Source organism: Suillus clintonianus (assembly GCF_016758775.1).
Source record: "Suillus clintonianus strain FC179 chromosome Unknown DEU56scaffold_139, whole genome shotgun sequence".
In the NCBI taxonomy this organism is placed as follows: Eukaryota; Fungi; Basidiomycota; class Agaricomycetes; order Boletales; family Suillaceae; genus Suillus; species Suillus clintonianus.
In genome coordinates, this window is record NW_024539363.1 from 38,998 (window position 1) to 54,384 (window position 15,387).

Genomic DNA, 15,387 nt, shown 5'->3' on the forward strand with positions numbered 1-15,387 from the left:
CATACCACCAAGGTCATATCTCCGCAACAGCCCAGGCTGAATTCGCCACTCCTTATGATAACCGCGTCGACGTCAATGAAGAGTTCTAGTAGCTATTCATATTGTACATGTCATTTTCGTTTTGATTTTTTTTGCTAATTAAATCAATGGTTCGAGGGTTCGAACGCGTTCTGAACCTGAACTGAACCCTTGTGAACGCGTTCAAAAGGCGTCCGGTCCAGGGTTCGGCCATCTTGCCTGAACCTGACCACTGGTCGAGTTCGGGGTTCGCAGATATAGGGTGATGAACCTGACCGAACCGGACTTCGGCAGCACTAGTTCTGACAATCAAGGGGTGGTAGGGGCGCTCAAAGCAGGCAGATCTCGCGGCCTACCTCAGAACGATATTCTCCGTCGCCTTTCTTCCTTTGCACTGGACAATGACTTATGGTTCTCAGTGGAATGGGTCTCTTCAGCCAATAATATTGCAGATGCCGCTTCTCGCGGAATTTTTCCTTCTTCTCGTTCTCGTTTTGCCAAACCGCCTCCTCTTCCTAATTACTTAAAGCTCTTTGTCCACCTCGTTTAGTTTTAGCTGCTCTTCTGCTCTTATGTTTCTCTGTCCGTATCCACGCATTCCGTATCCACGCATTCTGTATCCCTGCAATTTTCTTGTCGTCTTGTTCTCGTTTAGCACAATCCAAGTTGCTTAAACGACTATGGCTTATCTGCGAAACATTATCTTTCCGGTAGGGATTGACTATGATGGTATGACTTATCTACGAAACATTATCATTCTAGTATCTAACGGTTATGGCTTGTCTGCGAAACATTATCATACCAGTATGAACCCACAAGAGCGCTTCTATTAGCTCTCCTACTTACTCTCCCATGAGTTCTGAGCTCTTCCTAAAGCTCTCATTAGGGCTGGCCTCAATCCCTCATCCATCACCTTCATCCGCCAGTTTTCTCTCTGATTCTGCTCATTCCCGCATCCAACTTGCCCTTGACCATGCTTGGGCAGACTCAACCTTATCAAAATACCGCGCCGTCGTCACCAATTTTCTCTCCTTCTGTGACTCAGAACACATTCCTCCTGCTGCTCGCTGCCCAGCCAGTGATCTACTTCTTTGCGCCTTTGCTGCTTCCCGCGTGGGTGGTGTCGTGACAAGAGGCTGCAGAAGTGGACACCGGATACGCATGGGGAGTGTCTTGATGTGCTCGAGGACGTCAATCGATGGATGATTTGACTTGGGCATTGAATGTCGCTACAACTGTATGTATGCTTTACTTTAGTCACACCTTGCAGAGGCGTCGACTAGGCGTGTGGCTGCGTTCGCATGTTCATTACATTCAAAATAAACGCTCGCTGGTGGTCCAGATCTCTCGATATCTGTCGAACCTGGGCTCAAGCATATTCCATATCTTAGCGCTCGCTGACAGATTTAGTGCAAGTGATTATCAGACGGAACAAACCGAAGTGTATCGAAATTCGAAGCACTGCCGCCAACAAGTATTCTCACCAAGGTTGCCTCTAACCACAGCATGCAAATCTGAGCATCTAGCAGATACACTCATCATTACCATCTTTCCTTGCCCTCGACTATTGATTTACGCATTCCCGTACCCGCCCTCATCGTCTCTTCTTGGCCATGCCCCGCAAAGAGGCCGAGTCAAGTACGTCAACCGGACGGAGAGAAGCGCTGTTAGACTCGCCAGCACGTGTTGCACCGCTTCGAGCGGGAGCAAAGTATCCACCACCATATGGTGCACAGCGCCGCCAGGATGCTCTTTGGGAAGGTGAGCAACATTATTATGATGTATATTGAGTTACCCATCAAGAAGCAGGCGGAAATGAAGCGCTCCCTCCTCGATGGCAACAGTATCAGGTGTTGGGTGGTACAATAGGATATCAAGACGACACGCTTACTATGGCTTCATACAGCCGACCTTTACCAGGAGTGCGACTAGGTGAGCGAAGAACGTGCCACTAGGAGCAAGGAACTCATGGCTGAGCATAGATCAACCTGGACAACTCGTTATTGATGGGTGCGAATGGCACATCTCGCCACTCGGCCGGTCCTACTTTGTCAACCACAACAGTCGGACCACATCCTGGAAGAAACCAAAGCCAGTGCGTCCGGCAGAGAGCTTGGTGCCGGAGTGCATCATCGAGGGTCACTCTAAATGCATATGGAGCCTTGCCTGCTTGGGCACCAGTTGTAATATACTGAGTGCGTCGGAAGACTATTCGATTCGCCACTGGAAAAGATGCGGAGAGCCAGTAGGAAAGCCTTTGGATGACGATGGTTGGGGGATATGCTCGATGACATTATCTCCGGATGAAACAATGGTCGTGAGCGGAAATACGGACGGTAGACTACGACTGTGGAACATAGAAAAGAGCATCATGGTCGGCGACCCGTGGGAGGGGCACAATGATGCGGTGAGGTGCCTCGACTGGTCCCCCAATTCCTTGGAGATAGCAAGTGGATCGCAAGATGGCACCATACGACGCTGGAATCCGAATGATGGCCGGCAAACAGCGACGCCAATAGAGACCGGTCATGGTTGGGTGAATGCTGTCAAGTACTCTCCGCAATGCGACAAATTCACGAGCGGTGAAGACGAGATTATCCGCGTGTGGTCCAAGGACGGGCAGTTGCTCATCGAGATCAAGGGACATGATTACTCGGTTACGTCATTGTGTTGGTCCAAGGACGGCGCACATATATTCTCCGGGTCACTCGATTACACCATCAGAAAATGGCGGTCAATTGATGGGGAGGAGCTCGTTGTTCTTCGGGGTCATACCAACTCCGTCGACTCCCTGTGTCTGTTACCTGATGAAGGTCATCTTGTTAGCGCATCACAAGACTGCTCAGTTCGCATCTGGGACCTCAAGACCAATCAGCCAGTCGGAGATCCACTCTTACATGACGACGAAGTCTTAACTCTTGCCATATCCCGTGACGGACAATACATTGCTAGTGGTGGATTAGACGCAAAAATCTATGTTTGGAGCATGGAGGCAGCGCTCAATCAGCGGGGTGGCGACCAAGTTGGCGTGCGTATGTGTATTGACGCCTTAACACGTTTCTAACGGTTCTGGTTTAGAGCATGGATGATGCCAATGCAAAGCCTGACGCGAAGTCCCAGGCAAGTCAGCCCCGATCCTCTTCTCTTTCCCACTTGATCTTACCTTTTCCTAGGGGCATCCAGTCCGACCGAGAGATGTGCGCCGATCAGTTGTGATTAACCTTGTCCTTCGCTCATTTGTTTGTTCAGCACTTCTCCTCACACCCAATTTTCTCCACACAGCACGCGAGTAACAAAGGCTCGGCGAAATATGTCAGTGTTGCTTTTCGTTCCTGGGCTCTTTCTCCCTGACACTGATATAGGGCAAAGACTTCTTCGCCAACGATACAAATCACGCGCCAGCTCCGCCTGCGAGCCCATCAGCTGTCCTTCATAGTTTGTTCGGTTCACTACGTTTCCGTACTCGACCTCCAAATTCACCTCGACCAACAACGCGCGAGCCCCGACATTGGAATTTCAACTTAATTCCTGTAGGGAATTCCAGACGCGCTGTTGATGTACCCGCTGCTCGTGATGAAGACGTGAGTTTTCTCGCCGTCACTTCTCTTTCATTCCATTGAAACACAATGCAGAGGTACGGTATTACCCCTGAATCTGATGCAGAAGCTGCCGCAGCTATGCAACGTACGAATATCAACAACGAGGCTGATAGTTCAACGCAACCAGGTCAACCTACGCCGGTGGTACAAGGGTCTCAGGGGCGACCAACAGAAACACAAGGCCCAAGTGATGGGACGGGAGACCTGTCTTATGAAGTTAAGTGCTGCGGCTGCTGCGGATTTTTCTTTGGTCGCCGTCATCCCACTTCGCATCGGTCCTGAGGTCATTTGCTGGAAGTCACTCCATATTTTTCTCTTCTCTCTCGTGTGCGGTTAGGCTTTGTATCTCACTCCTAGCTCGTGCTGTCCTATGCAGATGTACTGTATGATAGACGCTGGTATAATTACGGTAAGCGCTGAGAAAGATGACCGACTACCTTGTGTTAGCGGGAGAGCCTGGCGGGTTTCACTCATCTGGAATAAACAAGCGCCTCCTGGTGCGGTGACCTTACAACAATTTCTTTCCCAAGGAAAGAACCTGATATTGTGCAGATTCAGAGCCGCGTGGATGCCCAGCCAGAGTCAATGAATGGATTTGGCAAGGAGTTTTTGAATCAATCGTGTTGCAATTGTTGGCTTTGCATCGATGCGATCATGGGTTCGACAGGCTAGTGCCAATTTGATGATCGTTTGAATGATCGTCTGCGTGTTGCGGCCGGGGGCAATCACCTCATCGGGCGTTCCCCAAGTAAATATGTTTTATAACTGAATATTGCTCGACAACGCCAAGTCGCATGAACACAGAATGGATATGCACGAGAACGCCTGTGTTCAAAATGTCGGACCGTCGCAACACTTGTACTGGGGCCCTAGGAAATTGCCACATCTGTGCCGCACCCTGCTGCACACTTAACAATGTCTTATATGTCTGTACAATACGTCTACGTCGTACGCACATGTCTTAAATATGTTTTCAGAATAAAGAATACTATATTCCAAGTGTTTGTGTAAGGATCAGTGGTTTTACACGCCCGCAAGTTAGCTATGAATAGGGACGAGAAGAAATTTAAAGGATATGGTAATAAAACACTTCTTCAAATCAACATGGATAGAGCAGAAAAACAAGAGCAACGACAGAAAAGAAATACTCGAGGACATCCATGAGAGCCGCTAGCAGCAGAAACACGACTTGCCACCTCCATGTTCCCCAGCGGCTACCTGCATTGCTACTGGTTGTCGTTGCTGCTGCGTATTGTGTTGTTGTGTACTGGGCTGTTGCGTATTGGGCTGTGCATTGGGCTGTTGCGTATTGGGCTGTTGTGGATCTGGATCATCATCATCGACATATTCAGCACGTATTATGTCTGAATCGTCATCGGCAGGAGCACCCGCTGCAGCATTACGCTGTAGATATATGCATGAGACACCCAAGACAGTAATAAAAATCGAGCGAGCGCACCTTTCGACCCTGCGCGAAAGGAACTTCGACGACGGGCGGTGCTGTATGATCAGGTCGCCAGGTGAATAGGTGTCGTACGTGGGCTGTGAAGGTGGTTGGAGCAGCGGCAGGTGGTAGGGCGGTGGGCGGTGCTGGTGTGGGTGTAGGTGCAGGTGGTGGAACTGGATGAAGATTTCTTGTCATAGCGAGCCTGAGTTTCTTGAAGCGCCCCGGGCGCTGCTGAGGTTGTGGTCTGGAGATTTGAGAATTCTGTAATGAATAGTGTGTGTGAGAGAAACAAAGATAAAATGTACTGTTGCACCCACACCATCCATGCCCCGGAAGAAATGAGGTTCTACATCATAGCCATCTTGATCTTGCCCCGGAATCTCCGCCTGCATAACTCAGGTCAGTAGCGAAAAGGGTGAGGAAGGGAGTACATGCGCCAAGAATACGGTCATCACGAGCAGCAAGCGCACATTGTTCCTTGAAGTCTGAAAGAACTGCGGGTGAGTATGATAGCCTTGAATGCCATCACTTAAAACTTGCCGTTGGACCAATCGAGGCAGCTGGCCATCTCAGTTTCGTCGAAGGCGTCCAACATATGTTGGTGTGATTTAAGGGCTTCTTCGACTTTACCTGCCGAAAGGAAAGCCTGACAGCGTTTCTGGTGCGTAGTGAGCCAGAAGGACTCAAGATCCCAACCGAAAAGCTGGAGAAAGCACTCAGTTATGGTATTTTCCGATGCATGATGTAAACGTACCACGGCCAAGTCCTTGTAAAGTTCATGTATGGTTTCAGGGGAAGCACTGGAGTTGACGGCGGCGGAGAAGTGGTCAGCGGCCTCGTCATGACGCGCGCCATCCAAGGCCTTGGTTCCGAGCTGAACGCGTAGATATGCCTAATGTGCGAGTTGCAAAGATCAGTATCGATAACCAAGTGTAGGCATGATACTTACTTCCACAACACGTTGCGCGAGAGTATCAGCATTCGGACAAGCGGTGGCTAGTTCTTTGATGATCAGCATCGCCTCGTCATGTTGATCTGCATTGAAGAGGGCAATGGCCTGAAATATGGAATGGAGCAGAGAGCATGCGAGGTGAACATAACCTACCTTGATCAATAGAAGAAAATGAATGATGTCTGAATCTTGGTTTGTGAACATGGATGCAACGTCAAATGCTACCCTTGCGTCCCGGACATTGCCTTTGCCGCAGAGGGCTATACCTTTCGAGATGTAGCCTACCAATGAGGGCTGGATGCTGATGGACTAGTATGTCACGGACGAAAGTTAGCCTTTCGTATAGGGCGATAATTGGTTGGTATGACTGACCTTGATTGCATCCTCCAGGGCGCGGTCCCAGTCTTGTTCTCGCGCCATAACAAATGAGCGACTGGCATAGGAGGTATTGACATTGGCGCCAATCCCTTTTGTGAGTAGCTGTTCAGCGGTCGACAAGTCTCCAGTGATGGATGAACCACGGGCTGCCGTGATAGTAGTGGGGATCTGTGTGAAGCATGCTCAACTTGTGTGATATGAGTCAAGCTTTCAAGGACGGAAACTCACGCTTGAATGAAAACCCCTGCGTGCGTCCCACTCCGAGATCCGTTTACCAAAACCTCCGCTGAGGATGCTATTGCCGTTCATAGAGAAAGTGAGGCACTCCGGGCTGGACACGTGCTTGAAGATGGCAATGGTTTGTCGATTCAAGATCCGCCAGAGACGGACATGGTTGTCTTCAGATGCGGAAGCAACGAGCGTGCCAGCAGGATTTACGGCGATGGCGTTGATTGTACCAGTGTGGCCCATCCAGGGATCACCAACCTTCTTCCAGGTTGATGTATCCCACTCTTCTATGTCGTTACGCGCGGCAGAGAGAAGGCGTGTGCCATCGGGCGTCCACGCGAGTGTGTATGCGGAACCAGTGTTACCCTGTAAGGTTACGATGTGTTCCCTTGTGTCTGAATTAAAAATTTCGATATCGCGAAGTGTTGCGATGGCAAAAAGTTCACCGGACGGCGAATATTGAACCTGGTAGACATCAGATTTAAATTGAAAATCAATATGATTTCCTTGTTGCTGCCATGTTTTAGTGCACCATAGCTTGACCGTGCTGTCGGTTGAACCAGTGGCCAACACTGTACCATCCGGGGAAAAGTCCAGCGATGTGACTTTTTTGAAGCTCGAGTGGGCTTTGATGGGTTGGGTGAGAGATTCTCCTGTTTCTCCGTTCCAAACGATAACCTCTCCATTTCCATCACCGCTTGCTATTATTCGCCCATCTCTTGATACCGCCAATGCAATCACCATACTGCGATGCTCTATCTTCTTCAACAAAACACCTGTCTTCAAGTCCCAAAGACAAAGTGTCTTATCCCTCGAGCCCGTAATCATTCTTCGTCTATCAGGGAAAACTGCGACTGCGCTTATGCTTGCTTCATGATCAAAAGTTCGAAGGGATGTGGTGATTGGAATGAGCGTTGTCATTTTACTAGATGTTGGTAGCGTTGAGCACGGTCGAGGTCGACTTTGGAGGGCTTGTGAGCGTCTATCAACTGCAGAGGTTGCGTGTATCGTGCGTTTTTACCTTACTTCACTAAATTAACCAGCCTCATTTCCATAGACGCCCAAGAAACGAGGTGGTTCGCTTCCACACCTTCATGAAATGCTCCCTATTGTCACACTTGCTTCCTCGACAGTAGACCCTCCTGCTACCTCAGCAGTATACATTCGTCCGACTCTTGCTTCCCGGCGCTTGTATCAGGCTGAAAGTTATCTATCATAGATGATCGCATCAATATTGTTGTTTCTGTTGTCGAGCAGTGTCTCCAACATATCACCGTGTAACTTGCCCGAACAGTTTGCATACACCTGACTGCAATATAGTCTCTTCGTTTCGTTGACTCCCAAGATCTGCGTGTGCACTAGATGCAGCCGACTTTCTTTCCCCTCACGCCTCAAATCAGCCACTAGTTGTGTAGCGGAGTTTGCGCCTTCCGAGGCATATTCTATCCAACACTTATGCGATAATCTTTGCCAATGGCACGCACTGGGCCAGCCAGTGGGCCGCACGATGCCGGAACCGATGTTCAGTGTGGATGCGAGCACCAGTTTCCAGAGGTCATCACGGTCTCAGTCAGTCATGTCCATGCAGACATCGGTTGATCACTTGACTGTGATCAGCAAAGGGCACATCCATCTGGAGCCACGGTGGTGGCTCAGTATCTGGCGTAACGATTGGGAGTGAGCATAGATATTATTCGATCTCGAGTCCGGACCAGTGCCCACCACTGAAAAAATCACTCGTCCGGTTACCGCGGTTCAAACTTGCACAGGTCCACGTGTTGCATCACGTGCATGCGACCAATTTTAGCACCACCAGCCAGTTACGATCGGGACCTACTTCAAGAACGATCGTTTCAAATCCGTATCTGTAGCACGCTCTGAAGTGGCAGAAGATCTCTGAAGCAATATAATGTATTGTACGATAGTGAACACCCTGACGCCTGATCTTCTTCTAGTGCTTGAATTATGAAGCGCCCCAACCAGGCCCTAGGCCCAAAGTTAGAAGTAGATCACATCACGACACCTGCGCAGCGCTGGAATGGAGATCGATCTATCAGCGTGATCCACCTTGATCAGACCTCGTCTGAATCATAGGGGACATCTGCAATAGCACAACTTGAAGATCAACCATATAGGTAGGACACAAACACGGTACACGATGCCTCAACACACTCAGATCTGACAGGATCGATAAAGCATCTCGACAATCGATTAGATGCCACGTTGTCGAGAATTTGACACACCCAAATCGATCGAGATTTCTATTCCGCGGATTCAACTTTTTACTTCTGGCACCCCGATCAATCTATAGATCTACAGACTGTGCTTCCAAGAGTTCTTCAGATCTCGTCCTTCGTAAACTACGAACCACAGATCCGATATATCGATACCAGTACCAAGTATTACACTAATTATCAATTCAAAAAAAATCATCATGAGAGGTCAAAAAAATACGTATCATCTCGTATCAGTATCATTATACCACACTCTGGCAAAAAAAAGCCAAGAAAAGAATTACAAGTTCATTAGAACCGAATCATTATACGCGATATACATATACGACAACAAGCGTGCACCGCTGATGGAAGATGCACAAGATAAGATGGATTACAAGAGCGCATTTGAAGCGTTAACAAAGCCAAGTCTTGGAACAAAAGTCAGAGTACTGAGTAGATGAAAAATATGCGATGCGTGATACGAAGAACAACTCGGAAATCAGGTTTTTGAAAAGTTGGAAAAATTGTTGGAAAGGCGATGCGATGGATGATTACGAACCTCACGGATGGGTGTAGTTCCTCGGTGCGACCCCTTCCTTCGATTTGTGGGCAATGATAGAGATTCATTCACTGCCCAAGCCTCACTGCCTCAGCATCGAATGCGACTGAGGAGCAGCGGGCAGGTACCAAGGCGGCGTAGGCGGAAGTCCAGGCCGAGACGGAGGATGGTGCGCAGAAGATTGGTGGTGCCCTTGCGCAGACGTAGACTGATGGTGTCCTTGCGCAGACGTAGATTGATGATGTCCCTGCGCAGACGTAGACTGATGATGCCCTTGCGCAGACGTAGTTTGATGGTGCCCCTGTGCACTCGCAGATGGATGATGTGCCTGCGCAGTCGGCTGATGATGCCCCGAGGCATTCGTAGCCTGATGGTGCCCTTGATTCTGTTGAGAAGCAGGCTGCGCCACAGGCGTATGAGACGCAGCAGGTGCGTGACGCGACGTAGACCCCGATGATGAATTAGTAGTTTGATGAGTCATAGAAGGGGTCGTGTGATGGGATATGGACGGCGTCTGGTGATGTTGAACAGACGGGGTTTGATGATGTACAGAAGGCGTCTGATGGTGTTGCGCAGACGGGGTTTGGTGATGCACAGATGGCGTCGACCCATGAGAAGGCGTTGTATGATGAGACATCGACGGAGTAGCATGATGAGACATCGATGACGTCTGACTATGAGACATGGACGGCGTCTGGCTATGAGACCCAGACGGATGATGCGGCGAAGACTGATGTTGAGCACCCATACCAGGGGACTGCATCACCCTCGTCGACGACGGACGCTTCGACGTCGCCGGGCGCGGAGGACGCGTATACGTCCCACTCCCGCTCCCGCTCCCACTCGATTGGGCATTCGGACCCGGGCCCGGACCCGGATTTGGATTCGGATCTTGATCTTGCATCGCATCCCCAGCGTCCGCTGTGTTGATCTGGAACGAGCCTTGATGGATCCCCAGGTTCATCTTATCGTCTCCCCCACCGCTACCACTCCCGCTTCCATGTCCATTTCCGCTGCCTGAACTCATCACGCCTCCACTGCTGGATCCACCCCCTCCTAAAGCAGCACGCGCCCCTTTATCGGCATCAGCAGCTCTCGCACTCGCACGTAACATCTCCATATCGATGCGTTGAAGCGAAGGCGTTTCCCCATTTGCAAGGGCTTTCTCGCGCTTTCGGACGAGCTTTGCGTAGTCTGCGAGCGAGTTGGAGTTTGGGTTGAAACCAGAGCGAGTTGAAGCATAGCCAGAGCGAGTTGGAATATAGCGAGTTGGAACACATAAACGATCATCAAAAAAAAACCCATCAACATCGATCCCACACAAAAGAACAAAAACATCACATACGCAACCCACACGCATTACACAACGTCCTCGCACCGTCCGGTCCCCGTCTCCACTCTGGCGTCTCTCGAATATTGCAGGAATGGCATTTTCCAGGGGGTGTTGCTCGCTATCCACCACCGCAATCACAATCACAATCACAACACCACACGGAATCACGACAAATGACGAGCAAACACCAAAACCAAATCACGACAATCAACACCAAATCACATCCAAGCAAAAACATAAATGACTCACACTCCGCTTCCGATACTTATTCTTCCCACTTCCCCCTCCCCCACCACCCCCTCCCAACGCAGCAGCAGCCGCCATAGTCGTCAACGCCCTCTTCGTCCGTATAAGCTCCATATCCGCCTCAGCCGTCGTCCGATCTTGTTCTGGCCCCGTTCCTGTCCCAGTCCCCGTCGTCGTCGTTCCAGTGATCTGCTGCGCCAACCCTGACCCAGATCCAGACCCCGTAACCGGAGCAGACGCAAGAGGAACATGTCCTACACCCAACAATGAAGACCCAACACCAACGCCAGACCCAAGAGGCATCATACCTTCAACATCCTCCCAAGGCCGCTTCGGCGCCCGATCAGGCGCGTCTACGTCCATAATTCCCATTCCTATGCTGGAGCTGGAGGTGACGTGTCCTTGGGTTTTGGCTATGCTTTCTAGGGAGTGGGAGTGGGGGTGTACGGAGACGAGCGCGTGGGGAACGGATGTGGATGTGAGTGTGGATGGGGAGGTGGAGAGGAGGGAGGAGGGGAAGATGGGCGTGTCGTTTCGGAGGGCGTCGAGGAGACGGACGACTTCTCCGGCGCGGGCTGTCATTTCTTGGAGTTCTTCTGCGGGTGGTTGGAGGTGTGGGTTGGAGGATTGAAGCATGGCTGTGGGAGACGAATTAGTGTTGGAATTGAGATTGGAAAGTGGGGGGTATGAAGTATCATTTCGTTAAGAGCATGAAAAATGAAACAGAGGAACACAAACATCGACCAAAAACGTAAAACTCGACCAAAAGAAAAAAAACAAAACGGAAAATCGCACCATAATGATCCGCAAACTTATACAGCGCCGTACAATGCTGAACGATCTAAAGACAAAACGTCAACGTCGTCCCCTCGAAGTGGGGCTCCCACAAAACGTCAAATTAAGACTCACCTCCCGAACGACATCTTCCTTGCCCATCCTCTCAGTACCGGCAACCCTCTGAGATCCCTGAGGCTGTGACTGTGACTGCGGATGCGACTGTGAAATGAACCCTGTAGATCTTGCTGGACCTTCCAACATCATAGGCGGTCTTGTCTGTGATTCCAGAACCGTAGGTCTCGCTTGAGACTCGAACGCAGCAGGTCTTGCTTGCGATTCAAACGCTGCGGGTCTCGCTTGCGATTCAAACGCCGTAGGTCTTGCTTGTGACTCGAACGTTGCGGGTCTTGCCTGTGATTCAAACGCTGCGGGTCTCGCTTGCGACTCAAACGCCGTAGCTCTCGGTTGAGACTCGAACGCCGTTTGCCTCGACTGCGATTCGAGAACCGTCTGCCTCTGGGACTCAAACACCGCAGGCCTCGCTTGCGACTCGAGAACCGTCTGTCTCGGTTGAGACTCGACCACCGTCTGCCTCGGCTGGGACTCGAACACCGATTGCCTCCCCTGCGTCTCCACTCCTACTCCTCTAACCTGCGTCTCAAGCACCGCTGGCCGTGTCTGTGACTCGAATGTCGTAGGACGCGCTTGCGATTCGAATGTAGGCCTAGTTTGCGACTCGAACGCCGTAGGACGCGCTTGTGACTCGAACGCCGTAGGCCTTGTCTGCGACTCGAATGTAGGCCTCGTCTGCGACTCAAACGCCGTCGTCCTCCCCTGCGACTCAAACGCCGTAGCCCTCCCCTGCACTTCAACCCCAACCCCCCTCTGCTGCGAATCCAAAACCAACCCCCTACTCTCGACACCCACACCCCTCACATCACTCCCAGACTGCCTCTGCATCAAACTAGGCCTCACTTCCACCGCACGCGGCTCGACTACGCCCACGCCTGCACCCATATTACGCGTATCGTTTGAAGTCGATCCACGCGCGTGCGTTTGTGTTTGTTCTCGTGGTTGGGGTTGAGGGTGAGGTGGTTGGGATTCTAACACCGACGAACGCTGATCCACCGCTCTTCCCTGTTGTCCATGCGTCTGCCCCGCATGAGTATTATTATCGTGCGAATAACCCAACTGCTGTTGTTGCTGCTGCTGATGGTGATGGTGCCTCTCGCCCGCATACGCCCGCACCTCCGTATGCGAATAACTGCGTTCGACAGGCGCGTACGTTCTTGTATCCTGTGCCGGTTGCTGCTGCTGCTGCTGTGACGACGGGTATGATGGAGTCTGAGTTTGGGGAGGCGCAGGCGGGGGATACGTGTTTCGGGGTTCTGTAGTAGGAGTATACCGCGTGTCTTGGGGCTGCGACTGCGATTGCGTTTGTGGTTGCGGTTGTGGAGCTGCCTGCTGCGGTGGAGGAACATAACCCCTCGAATCGTACCTGCCGTCTGCGGAATAGCGGCCGTCTTGATATGCGGCACGCGCGTCCTGAGGGGGATAGACGGACCGTGTATCAGAGGCGTATGTCCTGTCGACCTCAGGGCTTGTTGCATACGCGCGTGGATCAGGAGGTGGATACGCCCGTGTTGGGTCTTGGGGATATCTTGGGTCTTGGGTGTAGGTGCGAGTATCGGGGGGTGGGTAAGCTGCTGCACGTGCGTCTTGGGGGTACCGCGGATCGGGTGGGTAGCGTGGGTCTGTGTATCTAGGGTCAGGAGTATAAGTTCCTCTAGCGTCTTGGTTATACCGCGGATCCTGGGGATAAGCGGGGCGTGTGTCTGGTGTGTAGGTTGTAGGGCTTGTTTGTACAGTTGAATATGCAGCTGCGCGTGCTTCTGCGGGTGTGTACACGCTTCGATCGTCTGGTTGTTGTGGGTCACGTGGAGTAGGGTTTGGGTAACGGGGGTCATGATAGCGGGGGTGTTGTCGATCTTGTGGAGTTGGGTACCCTGTGCCCGAGGGAGTTCTGTCGTTGGGGAATGGTTTGTCGTCTATGAAATTTGGGTTTCTTGTTGAGCTTGAAGTGGAAGTTGTGCTTTCTGCTGTTGTTGGTGGTACGTAGTGGAATGAAGAGTTTTGAAATTGGTTTGAGTAGTAGGAAGTACGTTGAGTGAGATGTGGACGTGCACTAATTGGGGTTGGGTATGGAGCACTGGCTGCTGGATCTACCGTTGTTGGTACTAGGGGAGTTGTACGAGCGAATTGTTGATTCGGTGGCCATGCTGCACTGAGAGGAGTTGGGTAGACTGTGTCGCGATCTGGTTCTGCGGTTGTATGTGCTAGTTGTAGTGACTTTATTGGTGGTAGTCGTACTTGAGCTTCACCGCTTGAACCTACTTGAGGACGTGAACGACGAGCTGGCGAGGCCATGTGCCAGCCTTGATATGTTTGTTTGTTTTTTATTTTTTATATATTTTTTGTTTGGATTGAACGTTTTGAACGGTGTGGGGGGGGAATGTTGTAGTGGATCTTCGGCGTATCTCCCGATGGCGGCGGATAGATCTGAGACGAATCTCGGTGAGATTCAAGGATGCCCGATCCAGGTAGATGATAGTTGATAGCTAACCTTTGTTTATGTTAGGTTGTATGTTTAACAGTCCCAGCCCACTCTACAGACGTCAATGAAGGAGTCAAGTCAAGTGTGTTGAGCGAAAGGAAAGGAAGACGAGGAGAGGGACTGGGCTGGTGCAGGGGTTAGGGCGTTCCCGCTGCGTTTTTCTTTACAAAAGCGGAGAATCAATACAAACACGTGGGCTCTTAAGTCGGCTCTCGGATCTCGTTTCAATCTAGCCTCACCTTTAACACGTTGCAAGCACTGCAAAAACAAAACCTTTGTCACCGTTGAGAGAGACGACGAGCTCGATGTTTGAGGAGAGTTGTCGTTGTCGCAGTCGCTGAGAATTCGCTCGATCTAAGATAAATTACAAATCATAAAAAAATAGTTGTTCAAAAATCGGCGATCTGATTCCCGATAGATCGCATAATGTCGCCATCGTTGGGTCACTGAGGGTCCCCATCGATACTAGCATCCTCGGTTTATCCAGGTGACCCTGCACAACGCTGGCATAACTCTATTCAATAACTCAAAACAATCCAATCTTATCGTCATCCTCTCTGTCTTATTTAGACCCTGGTGTTTTTGCCAGCTGTCGCAGTCCGTCATCTCGTAAATATGTACCTTCCCCCTCCCATCGCCATCGGACTCGGACAAACGTACATCGACGTAAATTGCCCTTTGTCTTCACACGTTCTCTTTTTCAACGTTCCTCTTTGTTCGCCTCTCCCCTTGTCCTCGACCCAGACCAGTCTATTGTCTAATGCTCAAGGTTGGCATTTCTGGTGTGGTTGTCTCCAAGATATGCTCTGACTCCTTGCCCCCATCCATACCGGCAGCCCAGATTCATCTGACTTTTCAGTGTATCACCCATCACGAATCCACTTCTCCCCCGAGTACTGTCCACATGACGTCTAACAGCGCAGAATACCGCTCTCTGTGCTGTCGCAATGACTCGCAGTACCACGTGTCTCGCAAGATCAACTGATCAAACGACATATGGCACCATCAGTCATCTAGGCT

The 15,387-nt window shown here is 50.8% G+C and overlaps 3 protein-coding genes across 3 annotated transcripts; 1 reads left to right on the top strand and 2 right to left on the bottom strand.

The window, feature by feature from the left end:
• The first annotated feature begins 779 nt into the window (after positions 1-779).
• On the top strand, positions 780-1,414 carry DEU56DRAFT_836768 (uncharacterized protein). Its single transcript, XM_041354816.1, has one exon. It carries the CDS (start codon positions 871-873, stop codon positions 1,222-1,224), a length of 354 nt encoding a protein of 117 aa, XP_041202422.1. The 5' UTR covers positions 780-870; the 3' UTR covers positions 1,225-1,414.
• Positions 1,415-9,249: 7,835 nt separating this feature from the next.
• DEU56DRAFT_125155 (uncharacterized protein) lies at positions 9,250-11,721 on the bottom strand. Its single transcript, XM_041344666.1, has 5 exons — positions 10,980-11,721; positions 10,743-10,848; positions 10,468-10,591; positions 9,398-10,002; positions 9,250-9,266 (listed from the first exon to the last, which is right to left on the bottom strand). The coding sequence occupies exons 1-4, from the start codon at positions 11,610-11,612 to the stop codon at positions 9,480-9,482; spliced, it is 1,386 nt and encodes a 461-aa protein (XP_041202423.1). The 5' UTR covers positions 11,613-11,721; the 3' UTR covers positions 9,250-9,266; positions 9,398-9,479.
• Positions 11,639-13,026, bottom strand: DEU56DRAFT_125146 (uncharacterized protein). Its single transcript, XM_041344665.1, has 2 exons — positions 11,886-13,026; positions 11,639-11,817 (listed from the first exon to the last, which is right to left on the bottom strand). The coding sequence occupies exons 1-2, from the start codon at positions 12,768-12,770 to the stop codon at positions 11,671-11,673; spliced, it is 1,032 nt and encodes a 343-aa protein (XP_041202424.1). The 5' UTR covers positions 12,771-13,026; the 3' UTR covers positions 11,639-11,670.
• Positions 13,027-15,387: the final 2,361 nt, after the last annotated feature.